General features: G+C 30.6%; 2 protein-coding genes across 2 annotated transcripts in view; one reads left to right on the forward strand and one right to left on the reverse strand.

Annotated features, from left to right (window-relative positions):
* The window catches only part of LOC146539197 (SH2 domain-containing protein 4B-like), a 35,365-nt gene that overhangs the window by 16,255 nt on the left and 1,737 nt on the right, over window positions 1-17,373 (forward strand). The window contains exons 2-7 of the mRNA XM_085185559.1: window positions 6,813-6,927; window positions 9,071-9,190; window positions 11,964-12,137; window positions 15,950-16,174; window positions 16,479-16,656; window positions 16,945-17,049. Coding sequence (XP_085041685.1) covers window positions 6,823-6,927; window positions 9,071-9,190; window positions 11,964-12,137; window positions 15,950-16,174; window positions 16,479-16,656; window positions 16,945-17,049 — 907 coding nt within the window. The 5' untranslated portion in view covers window positions 6,813-6,822. The remainder of the gene's footprint in view (window positions 1-6,812; window positions 6,928-9,070; window positions 9,191-11,963; window positions 12,138-15,949; window positions 16,175-16,478; window positions 16,657-16,944; window positions 17,050-17,373) is intronic.
* On the reverse strand, window positions 12,446-14,669 carry LOC146539198 (uncharacterized). The gene is made up of 3 exons (XM_085185560.1): window positions 14,310-14,669; window positions 14,053-14,213; window positions 12,446-13,246 (listed from the first exon to the last, which is right to left on the reverse strand). Exons 1-3 carry the CDS (start codon window positions 14,453-14,455, stop codon window positions 13,056-13,058), a joined length of 498 nt encoding a protein of 165 aa, XP_085041686.1. The 5' UTR covers window positions 14,456-14,669; the 3' UTR covers window positions 12,446-13,055.

Genomic DNA, 17,373 nt, shown 5'->3' on the forward strand with positions numbered 1-17,373 from the left:
ACTACAGTTAGTTTTGCGAATGAAAATAAAAAAAACGCCAAAATGGAACAGAGATGATTAACCCGCGAATCCGTCATATGAGAAGTTTATGCGCATAATAATGGTTGTTTTTGCTAGAGATATAATCTAGTTCGTTTATTTTGGTTTGAAATATTAAGCGAAATACAGTTTCCATTCTAGAAACCTATATTTTAGTTTTTTATTAGGTTTTCTTGTAATTTTCTACTAGGTATTTAATATGTATTGAAATTATAATAATTATAAAATATCGCTTAACTGTAAACGCCTTAGTGGGTTTGATTTTTGCTAGAAGCCATAAAGTATTTGTATAACCTGACTCTGATAAGACAGTGCAACACTAAGTTCTGCCAATATACTCACAATACACTAAAATACGAGATTTAAACGGAAACCTTTGACTCTACGTATTGTGTATCTACCCTGCTATATAAAATTATCAATTATTTGCGCTCGTTAATAAAAATATTGTTTTTCTTCATTTTGTTCCTTCACCCAACGTAACTGAATGCATCTTGGATTTAAAATGCAATTTTGAATTAATTTTGGAAAATTGAATCACTTTAAAAGATTTGTTTTTAAAACAAAATATATAAACAAATATTTAAAATATAATAATAAGAGTAAGTTGTTTAAAATATTATACGAGTATCTAAAATGTCATACAGTACCAATGTAAGCTAACACCGAGAGCCGAGAGTCGAGCTCGAGACTCACATGCCCTTGACTCCCTGACCGGGCACGCCCACACGGCGAGCGCTTTCTTCACTCAAAAGAATTTTAATAAGCTGCACAATAACTATGGCATGCTATTGTTTTATTATAATTATATTTTAGGTCTGGCTACATACATATGTATGAGATCCTTTAGTTTTTTCAATTTAACTTATTGAATATTATTCATAGATTATATAAAAAATATAGGTACATACCTACATTTAATGGATATGGAAAGGCAATGCCTTTTATTAATCAAAGGAATTAAATGTATATTATTGAAGATTTATTTATTACTAGCGACCCGCTCGCGGATTCACCCGCTATCTGAAATATTTCTTTGTTTGACAAAAATTAAAAATCATTGTGAACCCTATTCTATAAATTCCCTCGATTATAGACTTTCTTATATACCTGTCATGATGATACAGATAACAATTGGTTTGTTTATTTATTATTATATTTTAATTAATTTAATACGAAAGAAAAAAATATTTTATTTTATTTCTAATTTATTTAACTATAAATATAACCATAGGAAAAAGGCAATCTAGCAATAAATGATATTTTTTTCATATCACTATTTCATACTAAAATGTAGTATATTTATAATTGAAAACGGAGATTGATATAAACGTATGACATCGCGATGACTCGCCTCAAAGATTAATCACAATTGCTGAACACGCAACGTCTGTCTGTTCATCTTAATTAATTAATGATCTAAACATGACAATATTCCTTTAAAATACGAATCTATTTGTTTTTTTAACTGACTTCTGTAAGAAAAGTAGGTTATCAATTCGGGTGTATTTTTTTTAAAGTAGATTACAGCAGAATACATAATCTCAAACAAATGGTAGTGTGTACTTACCTATTATATACATTTATTTTATTAAATTTTAATATTTCTATGCAAAAAATCTAATAGGAACTGCTTTTTCCTTTCTAAAAATTAATCATTGTTTTCCTAAATGTTGTCGATTGTTAAACATTTCTTATAGAACATGATTGAAATACTTTTACGGTTTTCTTTGGCCATGTTCTTCCCATAGAAGGCAACGTAAGTTACAAAAAAAAGTAAAAAAGGCGATTTAAATTCGTTAGTGTACGGTATTGTTTAGTGTTATGCAAATATGAACAAAACGACATACTATGCGGTAAATCAGACCGTGAAGAGCCCGCATTATGGGAATTATCCCATACGCTTGCCATGTGTTGCAAATAAAACATCTTGATTTTATACAAGTAATAATATATATATATTTTTTAATGTATTTTTTTATATAATAATTTAAATTTAAAAATGTAAAATTGATTCACTAATTTAATAAAAGTATATCCTATTTTTATATTATTTTATACAATTTTAGCTTTTTCACGTAACGGAGAGAGCGATTCTAGTGTTAATATATTCTTTTCTTCACTGAATGTCCACTTTTTTCTTTTTTTTGAGCCTGATGCCTATCAAGACACTCTGTTCTTCACTGAATGACCACTTTTTTCTTTTCTTTCAGCCTCATGCTGTAGGTGTCCTTGTGTTAAAAACATTTTTCTACCTTACTTTCCGTCAAATACTAGTAATTGAGGCCTCCCGAGGGCCTCGTGCCCCTGCGCCTCAACAGCCTTAGTTAAATAAAAGACAACATCTTTTTTTGATTATTGCTTTTAATTTTTTTTAAATGTAAAATATGTTTTCAGTCATGAACTATCTATACAATTAACGTTCATTATTATTGATATATTATCGTATTTAATTTTAAAACCCAGTTCTAAATCCCACTTATCTTGTGCAATGGCGATGACGTGGGATTTCATGTACCACGTGGGTGGTGGATCAGTAATTAGTAACATCAACTGTCACTTACGTTACGTTAGTGTTAAGGTCGTTTTAAGACTTTTTTCCATTGCCCAACAAATGATAGTTTTAATAACTTATTGTCATTGTAATAGATTTGGTTTGAAATTGCTGTATAGTATTGCGGAATATTTAAACACTATGTTTATAGATAGATTTGTTTTTTTATATTTCACGCTGTATCCCGCCCACCAGATATTTCGTTCCCATTGAGAAATTTCCGTTCCTCACTTTCCGACGAATTCTAGTTAATCGGTAGAACTCAAAGCTGCAATTTGCCTCATTATTAGAGCGAGGAAATAAAAAAATATTTTTTTTCATTCCTGCGAGTGTAAATCGAACTAGTCCCCAACTAGTCCTCTTATTGAATAGGTAATTAAATATAATTATTATAATTTATAACATTATTCTTACTAATGTAAATTTTCTCCGTTCTCCGCTAGAACAATACAAAATAAACACACCGACTCAAATATGCAGATTCCAATAGGATGCTGAATTCTCTCATTTGCAAGTACTTTGTACATAAAGACAGCATATTTTAACATAATACATATAAATAAATATATTATTTACATATAAATATATCTATATATAATAGTATCATAATAAAGTAACTAAAGTGCGTAAGTACAAGAGACCCGACCGGTTCGTTCTAAGGACTGGCATTTCGCAGTCACCTTCACTTTTAAGCCGGCTTAGTGTCGATACCACATCTGATGCGAAGCTAATAATATTATATTGCTATACATTTACTACTAAATATGTTGGTTTATTTGTGAGAAATAACACCTCAATAATTACATGTTAGAAATTCAATCAGTTATTTATATAGTCGCTCTGATATCTCAATAATCATGTTTTATATATTTTCATGTTTGATAATTTTAGATAAATAACCCGTAAAATGTTTACAAACAGATAGACAAAGTTGCAAATTGTTAAATATAATTGTTTTTAATACTTACAATTATTATTTTCTCTTTTTTTTCAGCGTCACGCTATATACCGTATATAACAGATTATACAGAAGGAATCTAGTATTGAAACTCTCCGTTCTCTACGTTCCACTGAATGTTTCGAGGTCTTAAGTGGCGAAACTCAACCCCAACGTAAAGGCACTTTTGCGTGGATACCAGAGCGAAGAAATGAAAATATTAATAATTAATTCCCTAGTGGGAATCGAACCCACAATCGTCACGTTACAGCAATATGTTTGTGCTCCAGCGCCACAACAGAATCTTATTATTTGATGAGTGTCATATTTTCCACGTGGAACACGAACCTAATAATAAATTCCTGCGACATTGCTATGGATGACGGAACCCTGCACTGCTTTTGTCTAAGATGGCTGACAAGTATTATATTATTGTAAAAATAAAATTATTTATTTACTGATTTGAATTACTTTCGTTTTCTAATAACATTATAATTTTAAGTTTCAACCAATTCGGTAAATCGATTATATTGTTGCAGTTTTGTCGAAAAAAATACATTGGTGTAACTTTTAATTTTTGAACGGAATTTATAAAGTAAACACTTAAGGGAAATATGAAAAAAATCTGATAATAAACTAGTGAAAACTGCATTTATATCAGTTTCTGAGATTAGTGCGCACAGACGTGTAAACGAAGTGTCCGTGTCATTAGACTGGTTTGTTTGACGTTCTAAAATTAGATGGAAAATGACGGAGTGTTTTAACACTAGGTTCCCAGGTTACATCTGCTTATCCTGCTATGAGCGGGATACACATATATTTTGGATCGCTTTCTCGGAAAAGTCTCGGTGACGCATTTTGGCCTGGCCTCATTTACATTCAAGATCCAGTCCATCTCCATTGTTCGTGCTTTCTGGGAAAATTAACGGACGTATAATAATTATTAATTATGATTGGTGACGCCGCTCTGTTAACAGTGTTTTAGAAAGCTTTTATTTATATAAAAAAAGATATGAAATACATCTTTACTTCGATATCATTATTATTTTAAAATAAAAGATAATTACTATAAATACATATTTATATTGGTATAAAAAATGTTTTTTTTCAAACTTATTTTAAAATAAACTTTTATGTTTTTAAAATTAACAAACGCTTTTTTCATGAAATAATATAAATATATTTAATTCATCCAAGTTAATATGTGTCTTCATATAGTAGCTCTACAAGTTCTCATTGCAATACCTACTGAAGTTTATTCAATAGTTATGAATTACGATTACTTCAAAAAGTATTCTTTTTAAGGGGGAACCTAGTGTTAAGATACATTTCTGAAGACATGGCGTGTTGAGCGACGTAATTCAACGCCGCGCTTTACCTCGTTACCGGAGCGAAGAAAATATTTAATATTTCATTCCCTCGAGTGGCAATCGAACCCACAACCTGTCGCGCTTACAGTTACACTCTAGTGCCTCTGCGCTGGCCACTGGCCTGTACTATTGACTTTATTTGAACTAAATTTAAACAATCCACCAAAAAACTGGTTTAAATTTGTAAGCTTTGAAGCTTGAGCTATCAAGATAATTTAGCGTGGGTGTTATAAAAACTATGATTTATGAATTATGACTCAGAAGTCCCTGAAGTATATTTATATGTATTTTTAAGCAACAGTAAAAATGAACCTACATATTTAAATATACTTTAACAAAAACTAATAAAATGGATTTAACCTTAAACTGAATGCCTTCTTCCAACTGTACTGTTCACGCGTCGCTTAAAATTTTAAATTTACATAACTTTTACAATATGCTATGTAAGGTGAGGTATGTTATATATTTTTTTAGATACACGCTGTATCCCGCACCTAGCACGGTATGCATAGGGAAACTGGGAACCTAATGTTAAGACACTTCTATTCTCCACTTTTCACTGAACTGACTATAAAGAAAAAAAATTGAAAGTAGATTTTCTCTATTTGTCAAATATTCCATTTTTGTTTCCTTCAATACAATATTTAATACGGTATTTCCAAATCAGATAGTAATGAGATATCTAATCTTATTGTCAAGTTCGTCTAAGATTCGAAGATGAAATATGTAAAAAATATACCTATTATTTTTAAATAATATTTAGCTCTATTCGGCGTTTTTGTGTCGTTTTTTTTTTATTAAAAAATGAGACGTAAAAAATCCCCGGCTAATAATATTATTACCTCTACCTCTATCTCTTGTGCTCGTAGCTCTTAAACTGCTAATCTGCTAATTTACATAAAATACACCTAAGAAACACCACTATGGACAAAAAAAATTGAACTCAAATTGGTTCATTAATTCAGGAGTTATGATGTCACAGACTGACAAACACATCTATCTTATAAAAGAGGGGCTTTTTACATCGGAGGTTGAAAAAAGAGAAGTATATATTAATGCAAATAATAAAAACCAGTTGATTTCATTAAACCTAACAATAATAACACCTAAGCTTGCATTACAACTATAAAAATAAAAAAAAATACAATCCACAGATACAATAAAAATTACACAATCTTTATAAAAAAAAAATATTAACATATTGTGTAAAATATGTATACAAAAATTATATAATAATTTAAAATACGCAACACCAGAAAAAAATTAACACGCTTAGAAATTTTACAATGTAGTTATTGTGCCATTCGAAAAAGTTTAAAACAGTACAAAGTAAGTTCTTGTTTCTGTAATTACTGCGGTTACGGCTATTAAAATATTATAATAATGCCCAAATGTTCTGACGTTACTTCTGAGGTTAGTAGGTTAACATTACGCTGGCAGTCGGATTAGATAATTTTTCACATATGTTTTAACTACTTTTTATATGTTTATTATTTTTTAGCGTCATATATGAGTATCTAGCTAAAGAAAATCTAGAGTTGAGACACTCTTTTCTTCATATTTTGATTTGTAAGCGTGACGTGACTTTTGGATCAGACAATTTCCACTCGGGGGAATGAAATATTTATATTTTCATTTCTTTGCTCTGGTAATACCTAAGGCATGCTGCCACTCAACACGCAATGCCTAGAGAATTTGGTGGAAAGTGGGGAACGGAAGTATCTTAAAGGTAAAAGGGTTAACTCTAGGTTCCCATTAAGTCACGATGATAAAACAAGTAAAAACAGATGATATATAGAGAGATATCACTATGTTCTCTCATTTGCCTCATAAAATCAACTTAAAATCCAAATAAATAAAATGAACTTGATAATTTAAAATGAAGATTACCTAATATAATACATTTTTTCAGGACCGGCACAATGCTGCAGCAGATATTGAGAGACATGTGGGTCGACCCGGAGATCCTCGCCGAGCTCGACGAGACACAGAAACAAACGCTCTTCTGCAAGATGCGTGAGGAACAGGTACTATACCTATTCTATTTACCATTTCATTAGACGTTTTTTTTTAGCTTCACGCTGTATCCCGCACATAGCGGGATAGCTAGAGGGAACTTGGAAACCAAGTGTTAACATACTCGTTTGTGTCAATTTAAGTCTCTATATAGGTAAATAAATTTATAAACGTCTTAACGGTTATTAAATAACATATTGTGCAAGTTCTCAGCTTTATATACCTACTTATCTAATATAACAGGCCTCTAATGGAACTTTCGACCTTGCATTCCTAAATTCTTGAATTAGTATAATATTGGAAATATTATAAAAATATTTAAATAAGAAAAACAATAAGAACTATTGCAATAATAATATTGGGACTCTACTCGATTTAAGAGAAAATTCAAGAAGAGTCGCGGTCCATACAAGTACTGCTAAAAGTACTGTAAAAAATATAATTAACCAAATGCTCTAGCTTTATGACCTAGGCTGATTAATATTATATTTTTTTAACTTCACGCGGTATCTCGGACATAGCAGAGTAAGAAGAAGGAACCTAGTGTTAAGAGATTCAGTTTCCAATAAACTTCCGTTCCCCAGTTTCCGCCGTATAAGAGGCATTGCGTCTTGAGTACAAGAACTCAAGACCGCGCTTTGCCTTGTTGCCACAAATGCTAGATCATTTCTCGTTATATTGTTAATTTTCCATCTAAATATAATTATTTTTTCTGTAGGCATTTAAGGCTTTTAATTATTAATTAACTAGAGATTTTTCATACACGTATATTGACAGTTTATATATTTTAAATCCGCCTATTCAAGGCTTCAAGGTTTTTATTAGACACGATTCGTTACAGAGTACAGTGACCACTCACTTTTGTTGCTACCGCTTACCTAATCCATCACCATTAAAGTTATTTTTGACATAAAATTAGCATTTATTAGATATCTATTTGCTGCAATAGGCTGTAAAAATATTGATTATATGCCTATTGAACACATAAGTTATTGTTTTTAAGTTTTTTTGAAGAACAAATTTAATAATGTGTCTTACATTGTTTTTATATGACGGAGAGAAGAGAGAAGAAGTGAGACAGGTAAAGCCACGTTTCCTAGGTAGAGTATCGAAAGCGAAAACTCGTAATGTTGTAATTTCTCTTGTTAATATTAAGAAGTGTAGTTTTTTTTTTTTTAAATTCCAAAATAATTAGGTATTCATGCGTTTTTTAAACGTATATGTATTCGAAAACTATCCTTGTTAGTAATTCAAAAGAGTAATAAAAGATATTTAGATTTATCCCTTTCGATACTTTAGCTAGAGACCGTCGAAACTAATGTTAGGTTTCTGACATTCGGATCTCTATCGTTCAATTGATCCTTCAATTTTTGGGTGTCTACTGGTACCCTAATATAACCTAATGTTTATTTCACTATACGAACGACCAGTAACCCTCCAGAGCGCTATCAAAACAAATGTTTGACACTCGTTGATAAATGTTTATTGAAATAACAAGTAAGACCGTTATCACCTTTATCATTTCTATGAATGTTATAAGATGAGTCAATATTTTGTAAAATTGTATTTATTTATATTTCTTAAATTGTTATTTACTTTTCCATATACATGCATTACGACCTACAACTAACTAGACGAGAATTCATGGATCGCTTTGATTTACATATTCCGTATAAAGAAAAACAAAAATATACATTTTAAATATTAGTTAATATTCTTATTCTCCTTGTAAAAGCGCCGAGCGCCAGCGCACTCCTTGTGGTCACACCTTCCTTTATGAGTGGAATTTTAAGGTGCGGCAAAAATCAACATGTATTATTATCGATGGTAAACATATTATCTGATTACGCTATTATAGTATAATCTTGATAATAAAATAGGAGATTTTTGTGTAAAAGAAAAGCTTTAAATTTAATTTTCATTAAACAAATGGTTAAACCTGAATTAAAAAATTACAAGTATTAACCTTAAAATTACAAGTATTCTTACCCTAAACTTGTCTTAACGCTGACTAACACTTCTTAGTAACGTAACATTTTTTGCATAATAATTGCTAGCAGATATAAGTAGGTTTACTAAACCTGGATACGAAGCAAAAAATCTTAGCATAGATAGTACCATAAAATTTTAACTCTAAGCAAAATCTTTTTTAAGGTGCGTCGGTGGCAGGCTTGGGATCAAAAAGTCAGCAAGGAAGAAAATGGCCGTACAAAATTTCAAACAAATGACAAGAAGCAGGTGCAGTTTCTTGAAGGAGAAGATGGAGAACCATGGGTATGAAGCTAGAATGAAATAATAGAATATTGGCATTCATTAACCTGATTATTAGCAATTTTGCGATCATTTCATATATTGACACGTATTATATATATTTAGGTACATACTTAATTATAATAGTTTCTCTGAGTTAAATTCCTTCCTATTATTCTCATCACGATGGCCTAATACAATAATATAGTATCGATTTTCGTATTTTAAACATTAAAAGAAAGTTATTAGATATACTTAAGTATTTGTTAACCAAACAAACAAACAAACACACAAAAAAGTTAACTTTTGCTATCCTATATCTTATAAAACAAAGTCGCTTTTCGTGTCTGTCTGTTGTTTCTAACTCTTCTTCTTCTAAACCACCCAACGGATTTTGTTGCGGTTTTCACCATTAGGTCGAGTATTTCTCAGGGAAGGTTTATATATAGTTTATTATTTGTACATTCTTATGTAAATTAACATAAATACGACAAATGTGTATAAAGTCCTACCCGCTGAGACACTTTGGCGCATGCGCTGCTTTAATGGTAAATACTACATGAAAAAAATGTACTGGAGTATTGTTCCTCTTAATAAGATCTACAAAAAAGTCCGTGATGGCATATTCGTATCTTTTAAGAATAACGTGTAGTGATCATATTGCTGTCTAAAAATAGTAATTTCAATATATTTTTTATTGTGAGGGATATTTTTCCATAATGGTATTAATCCTTATCCTTTAAAATACTTTAATAATTTTCTACGTTAAACGAAGACAAAATTTGCTGTTTACACTATTTCGAAATTGCGAATAGTTTTAGAGAAAAACGCATTTAATTGTTGACACATCACGCCGTTGACTCATCAGCTGTGCCGACTCAAGTTTTACTTATCCCTTACTCTCAGCATATAAATAAGTATATTAGTTACGTTGGCCATTTAATGTAGATCAAAACTGTCTTTTACTGTTTTTCATTTTAATAATTACTTTAGAAGTTGTTACAATATGAAAACATCCTTGCTGCGAAACGCGCCCCGGGACGTTTTGCTTATACAAGCGCGTCATGAGCAGTCATCGGTGGTTCAGTGGTAGAATGCTCGCCTGCCACGCGGGCGGCCCGGGTTCGACTCCCGGCCAATGCATTCTATTTAATTTTCCTCACAGGCAGCCACGTAGTGTTTGCTTTTTACCAGGGACAGAATACCCTCTCAAGCATTAACCACAAGCTCGAAAAAAAAAACCCCGCCTGCCTCCATAGCAAGGAAGATTTAGATGCGTTTGCACGTATTGGATAATTGGAGTTGAATGTATTATTTCAGCGCGATATATTTGGTTTCATATTTTTTGTAGTAGCTATTAGTAGGTAGGTTTTTGTTTATAATTTCTTCCGTTTAAAAATAGTCATTTAACTATCTAAAAATAGTCATTTAAATATATTTTAATAAGTACTTGAAAAGATTAGTAGCACAGATTTAAAATTACGGTACTTACTAATGTAAAACAATTGGTAAATCCTTATTTAAACTACGAAAATGCGGGTTGCATTAGGGTTTAATTAATTTTCACATTATCTTAAGTGCTTTGCAAACATACATTATATGAATAATCCAGTAGTAAAAGCGGGCGAAGCCGCAAGGGGGTCGCTAGTTTACAAATAAAAACATCTCAGGAGTTGTCAAGTGTGTCGCCAAATAAAAATTATCTAACTTTCGGGCTAAAGATGTAAAGGTCTCTGTTTGAAAAGGTCTTTATTTAAAATATATTACATCACTCGCAACACTAGAGCATCGATGTCTGCCTTTTATGTTCTTAGCCATGAATCAAATTGTGTGAAACAATTTGTTCAATTGATTGATATATAAAATCCATTAGTGGATAGCAAGACGCATTTAATTAAATATCTATTTCTATTTTTAGCTTAATACCTATTTATATGTCTATTTTTATTAGACTCCACACGAAATATCTCAAAAATTAAATTGGGTGTCATAAGTCTTACCACTAGGGTCCAACTAGTTATCTTGCTCGTATTAAGAAGAAAGAGCCTTATTTTAAATATAAATTAATTCTCTAACTATAATTAAGAAAAAACCCTATACAAATAATAAATTGAATATACTTATAAATTGTACAGGAAACCAAAAACACCATAAAATTATTTAATCTAAGAATCAATGGTCGCAATTAGACCATTTATCAGTTCCTGTGTTTTAGTACTTTAAATGTACACAAAGCAATGTGGAAATCAGTAATGAAAATTCAAGGCTATTTAATATTGAGCTCAACAAACTAACCTACTTTGGTCACCTGCGTAAATACGGTACTGTAAAGGTATTTTTCCGCTAACGTTTGATTTGATACGCACTTTTCGCATTTTTTCTAAGTAATAGATTAGATAATTTATTTCTCTATCTTTTTAGAAAACATGAAATTTTGAATGTCAGCTACATTCAATTTGAACCTGCTCTCCTTCACAATTGTGTTAAATTCACATATAGACCACTATGCTATATGTTATTTAAGTTTTTAGCATTTCTGTAGGAAGATTGTTACAAATTTCCGCAATTCAATCAGCTGCGTTTAGTATTTGACAAAACATTACTATTTATTATATATTTTTATAATTCCACATTTAGCTTAAAAGATTAATAACCAATAGTCATCAGTTCAAATGCCAACTAAAATGAAGTTTGATGATGTTTTAAAATGTAGGTACTTTACAAATCGACAGTAACATCTTATATTGCTTAGTTGTTAGACATCAGAACGAATTAATATCGAAATTATTATTTCAAGGTCTGGGTCATGGGAGAGCATCCAGATGACCAGTCCATTGAGAACATCCTTGCTGAAGAAGCTCGTCAACGCGCCTTAGCTCAGGCTCGTGAGGAAGCCCATCAACTTCGCAAATCAGTTGAGAAGGAATTGACTCATTTGATCGATTACAAGCCTCTTGATAGCTTAGAACAGGTTTGTATAACAAATATGACATTTTTTTAAATTTTTAAGTGTTTTTTCAGTGTGTGCAAAGGATTTAAAACTATCGGCCTATAAATTTAAATGAAAATATTAGTAAATAATAATTCATTTTCTCAGGAAATAATTTTTATTTATTAATATTTTCATTTCTTCGCTCTGGCACTAGGCACCTTTTTGCACACAACAGGGTGCTGCTTTTTACGAGATACAGTGTGAAGCTGATTTAATTTGATTTTGAATGATTAAAAAGCAGTAAAAATACAGAAGTGAAATTCTATTGAATTTTAATTAAAAATAAATTCATATAATCAAATTTTATTATAAAATTTTCGACAATGGTGGGCCATCTTATAATATCTACATTTACTATAGTGCTATAAGAAAATATGCATGCATGCACATAATATGACACTAAAAAGAATTGTTACAAGTATGTAATACATTTTATACTTCGTATGTATTTATTAACTTATTAATACTGACAAGTTTAAAGTAAAAAATAAATAATTAACTAAAGCTGTGCTTTCAAAGGAAACAACAATAACAAAATGCATAAATAAATAAAATAAAATAAATTATAATTACAGTAAGTATTCTTTAATACTTTTTTAGGAAACATATAAAAATAGTCTTTATATGTTTTCTAAAAAAATGTTTTTGTAAGTGTACAATAACACTTAAAAATAATTATGTATGACAGACATGTCAAAGGAGAAGGTTTATATGATAAAGGAATAAGGCGTCATCTTGCTTTTAATAAAATAAAATAATAAACATATGCTATATGCCATACATTTATATTTATAATTTAATTTTCTTAAGAGCACTTTATTCAGTTATCTTGTAAACTCTATTAACTATATATTAACTTATACATAGGATCCAAATTGATTGTTTAAATTTTAATCATTACCATAAAAACTGTAATTCTTGTATTTTCAAGGTATCCTGCACAGTTATAAATATGTTTTCTTGAATAAGAATTTCTGTTGAAGACTGTAGATTTATATCATCAAATGCATAGGCTCCGAGCATTGTTGACAAAAGTAATTCATTCTGACTATTCTCTTTAAATTTTATATGAAATATGAAATCAGAATCTGAAAATATAATTCTTTTTAGTGTCTTCTATATCTATATATATAAAATCGAAAGGTCACTCACTCATCACGAAATCTCAGAAACTACAAGTGCTAGGAATCTCAAATTTTGCATAGGAGTTACTTATAGGACGTAGGTGCTCGCTAAGACGGGAATTTGCAATATTCGATTTCTAAGGGGTTGTTTTTGGGGTCGAAAGTTTGTATGAAACTTCGTTACTACAAAAATTTTGCATGTACCTCACTTATAGGACGTAGGTACTCATGGAGACAGAAATTAATAATAACGTAATTCACGCAGGCGAAGCCGCGGGCGGGCCGCTAGTATAAATATATAGCTCAGTAGGCAGAGGGAACCTAGTGTTAAGACATTCCATTCTTTGTTTTCTTTCCAATTTCAAGATATTGCTTTTTGAGTGTTAGAACTCAATGCTGTGAATGCTGTAGACATGTTACCAAAATGAGAAAATGAAAATAATTTATCCATATCCCAAGTGTTCATATAAAAACCACAAAAGAAGCCATTATCATGCAGTACCACAGCATTTAACTGTAAAAGCAATAGTTGTGTAGATACATTCCCTACTCGGGTTGAGCTTGAGCTCTGCAACTCATGCAATATCTTGAATTAAGTCCAAAAGCAGAGAATAGTGTCTTGACATTAGGCTCTCTACACCTATATGCAGAATAATGCAAAGTTCATTATTATTATGTACTTATTAAAATGCTAAAAAGTTTTAAATTTTGTTTACATTTAACTATAACAAAACTTATGCAATGTAAGTGACAATATTATTAATACATACCTGGACAAAGTTCTGAGAGTTCTGGTACTTTTTGGTCTTCCACTAATACGCCATTTTCATCCCTGACAATTGTTATTTCATCTCCAACAAAGTCAAAAATTATATAAAAGAGAAAATTTTTGCCTGAATTATCTATTCCCCTTGTTAGTCCTATTCGTAACCTAAAAAATAATTGCAATTATTTTAATATTTTGTTATTTCGTAAAAATTCATATATAATTTCATAAAATAATAGTAAACCTCAATTGTAAACATACCTTTGATTGTTTAGATTTAATTGTCCCTTTATGACAATCGTATTCCCAACATTAAAACCTTTCGGTAATTGAAATATTATTTCATTATTTCGTAGAGGCTCCTGCCACGCCTCGTTCCGGGTTAACCCGTTAGAAATTCCAAACATATCGTCTAAGATTTCACTATTCAACGAACGTTATTTCGTGAAGACTGCTCGGTGTATATAACAACATTGCTTTCTCACACTTATAGCATAAACCTAAAATCTTAAAATAAACTGTTTCAATTTATTATATTGTAAATATTTATTCTATTATTTTCATTTAGAATAACACACGACTCAAGCCTGTGAGTTGCCACTTGCCACAATGTTTGACAACAGATTTGACATTGACGTTTGCTATCGCACATCGCACTATCGAATGTTTTTTTTATAGATCCTATAGATAATATATATAATAGACAAGCGGCCGCATGTGCAAATAATTTATGACGTAGTCTAGTGAAGCCATTTTGAATTCTTCATTAATCAAATTTAGCGTACCTAATTAATATGATTATTATTGCCATGAAATTTGGTTTATGTATTTAATTGTATATATTACGCCAAATAAAAATGTTTTTTAGATAAAAGTTCAAGGAATAAAGATAAGGGTTTGAGATATTAAGAATTAAAAATCAGTATTTTATTCATGTCAATTAGAAGTAATAGAAATTAGATTATACCTAGATTTGTATTATATCTGGTACCCAAAAAATATATTTTTGATAGTTTACTCAGCTTCCCGCGATTGCCACGTTTTATTAAGCAAGTAGAGAATCTCGTCTCGCCTCGTTCGGGGTGATGATGATGATGCTGATATACATTTTCTCTCTTAGTTATTATATCTATTAAATATGTTATTTGTTATATATTACAGCATATACTTTTATTAAATTAGCGAATCAATTTCACATTTTTAAATATAAATTATTATAAAAAAAAAGATACATTTAAAATATTGATATTATATATTATATTATATTGATTATTATTGTAGTTAGTACTCAGATGATATATTTATAATAATATTCTAAAATTTAGAAACGAATTTAAATTAAACAAAATTTATTTTCAAATAAGAAGTGACATTAAAATAATACATACAAAGCTTAAACACATTAGTAAAATAACATTGTAAGTTTTACAACGGTGCTGTGACTAATTAACATAGATTTTCATGACAATAAACTTATACAAAAAGTATAACTAAGTTTAAAGTATAACTTTTGTCATGAAACGAGATAAACTAACACGAGGTTAAACTGTCGTTAATAGTCACTCGTTTGCATCTAAATATAGTATTGTAGTAACTCAAAAGCAAACTCTCTTTAATTTGGTTTCTTTATATTTTAGCATGACTAACGTTAAAAATATACATAAAAGCACAGAACACATTTACTCATTGCCTATAAGTATGTAAATATGGCGCCGTCGAAGACAGTTAACCGATCATATATTTTTTAACCAATGGGTAAAAAAAATCTTTCAGTTTTCAATAAACGTACTAGTGCAAAACAGAGTGACATATCTCTCAGCTCTCAACGTTTAATTAGTAAAATATTCATTTGTAATGATCACAGATTATTAATTTAATAATATAATGGTATTTCTTTACAGAAGTTCGATTTATCACCAAAAAATGTAGATTCGTTAGAAGATACATTCGACCTGTATTGCTCAGTTGATGAATTAAGACAACGCATTGAGGCTTTGGAACCTGAGGTTAAGGAGAAGAGTGACAATGAAGCTGATAAAGACTATTGCGATGATCATATCAAGTTGAACATAAAGAAGAATACTTTGCAGTTCAATTTTATTGAAGGGAAGAGGGATGTTATACAAGTGAGTTAAATTTGTTATGTAAAACGGAATCAGATTTATAAAATCAAGAGTGTTTTTACACTATCCAAACTTTCGAAGCGTTACTGTTGCACAAATAAAAAAATATACTAACATTTTTTATACAAATTTTATAAAATTGAGGCTGTTATAGCGCAGTGGCTGTAAAGACTACGGTTGTGGGTTCAATTCCCTCATACTCGACGGTATTATTTATTTAAAATTTTAATTTCCCCGATAACAAGATAAAGCGTAGCATTTAATTCCACCTGTCAACATTCAATATCTCGACTATACTTTTTTCCAGGAGTCAGCTCTTCCACGTAACGGAGACGGGGTAAGCCTAAGAGTAGCGGCGTGGGAGCGTCGCGTCGCCGCTGCGAGGGCGGGTGACATATTGAGAGGGTTGAGGGCAAGACGAGCTCGCACTCTACGAGATGCTCAGCTACAAGCTCAAGATGAAGATGCTGTGTGGAGGGAGCAGGGTGAGTTGGTGAAAGAGTATTTTGATTTTCAATACAAATAGAGGAGAGGCTAAAATATTTGTGTCAATCTTTTAAAGTGTGAAAAACGCATAAATATTGTAGTAAGTAGTTTCGTACAATCATTAATTGTTGAGAATAAAATCAACAATCTCCGTCTTAATAATCAGTTACAAATTAGTTACAACTACGTAATTTTCGTTACCTCTTATAATAAACCTTTTAAAAAAAAATCGCTTATAAAAATTTTATTTATGTTAGTTATCTTATTACTATTTAACTGTTTTTCAGAACGTAAAGCGAAGGAGGCGGAAGCAGCGATGAGGGAGATAGCTCGAGCTGCCCGAGAGGCGCACCGTCGCAGCACTCATCTACCAGCGACACCGCCTGCTATCGGTATGTCGACGAGTTGTATTTACCCTAAAAATAAATTTTAAACGGAAAGCCTTGACATCATATTTTTTGAGACTACAATGATATATGGGAAAACGCTTAAAATTCTATATAAATGCTTTATTTCAAAATTAAGAAAATAGACAATAACAATAATATACTTATTCTTAATTAGCACAGCAAGTTCGTTATATTCATTTTTACACTATTTTGCAATGGAGGGGATGATTACCTAATTGTTTTAACATACTGATAAAACAATTACTTACGTCATAATATACATCCTCGGTTTTTATTAGATAGTAGATAATTATATTCTTTGTTTCC

This window comes from Heliconius melpomene, chromosome 5 (genome assembly GCF_056956725.1).
Source record: "Heliconius melpomene rosina isolate 202511_hmr_F chromosome 5, ASM5695672v1, whole genome shotgun sequence".
Lineage (NCBI taxonomy): Eukaryota > Metazoa > Arthropoda > Insecta > Lepidoptera > Nymphalidae > Heliconius > Heliconius melpomene.

Bases quoted from the DNA above. Each gene is read 5' to 3' on its own strand.
- LOC146539198 (XM_085185560.1), bottom strand. From the start codon at position 14,455: ATGTTTGGAATTTCTAACGGGTTAACCCGGAACGAGGCGTGGCAGGAG. The intron at 14,214-14,309 runs GTATGTTTACAA...ATTATTTTTTAG, and splicing joins TTAAATCTAAACAATCAAAG to GTTACGAATAGGACTAACAA. The intron at 13,247-14,052 runs GTATGTATTAAT...TTATATTTTCAG, and splicing joins ACTCTCAGAACTTTGTCCAG to ATTCTGATTTCATATTTCAT.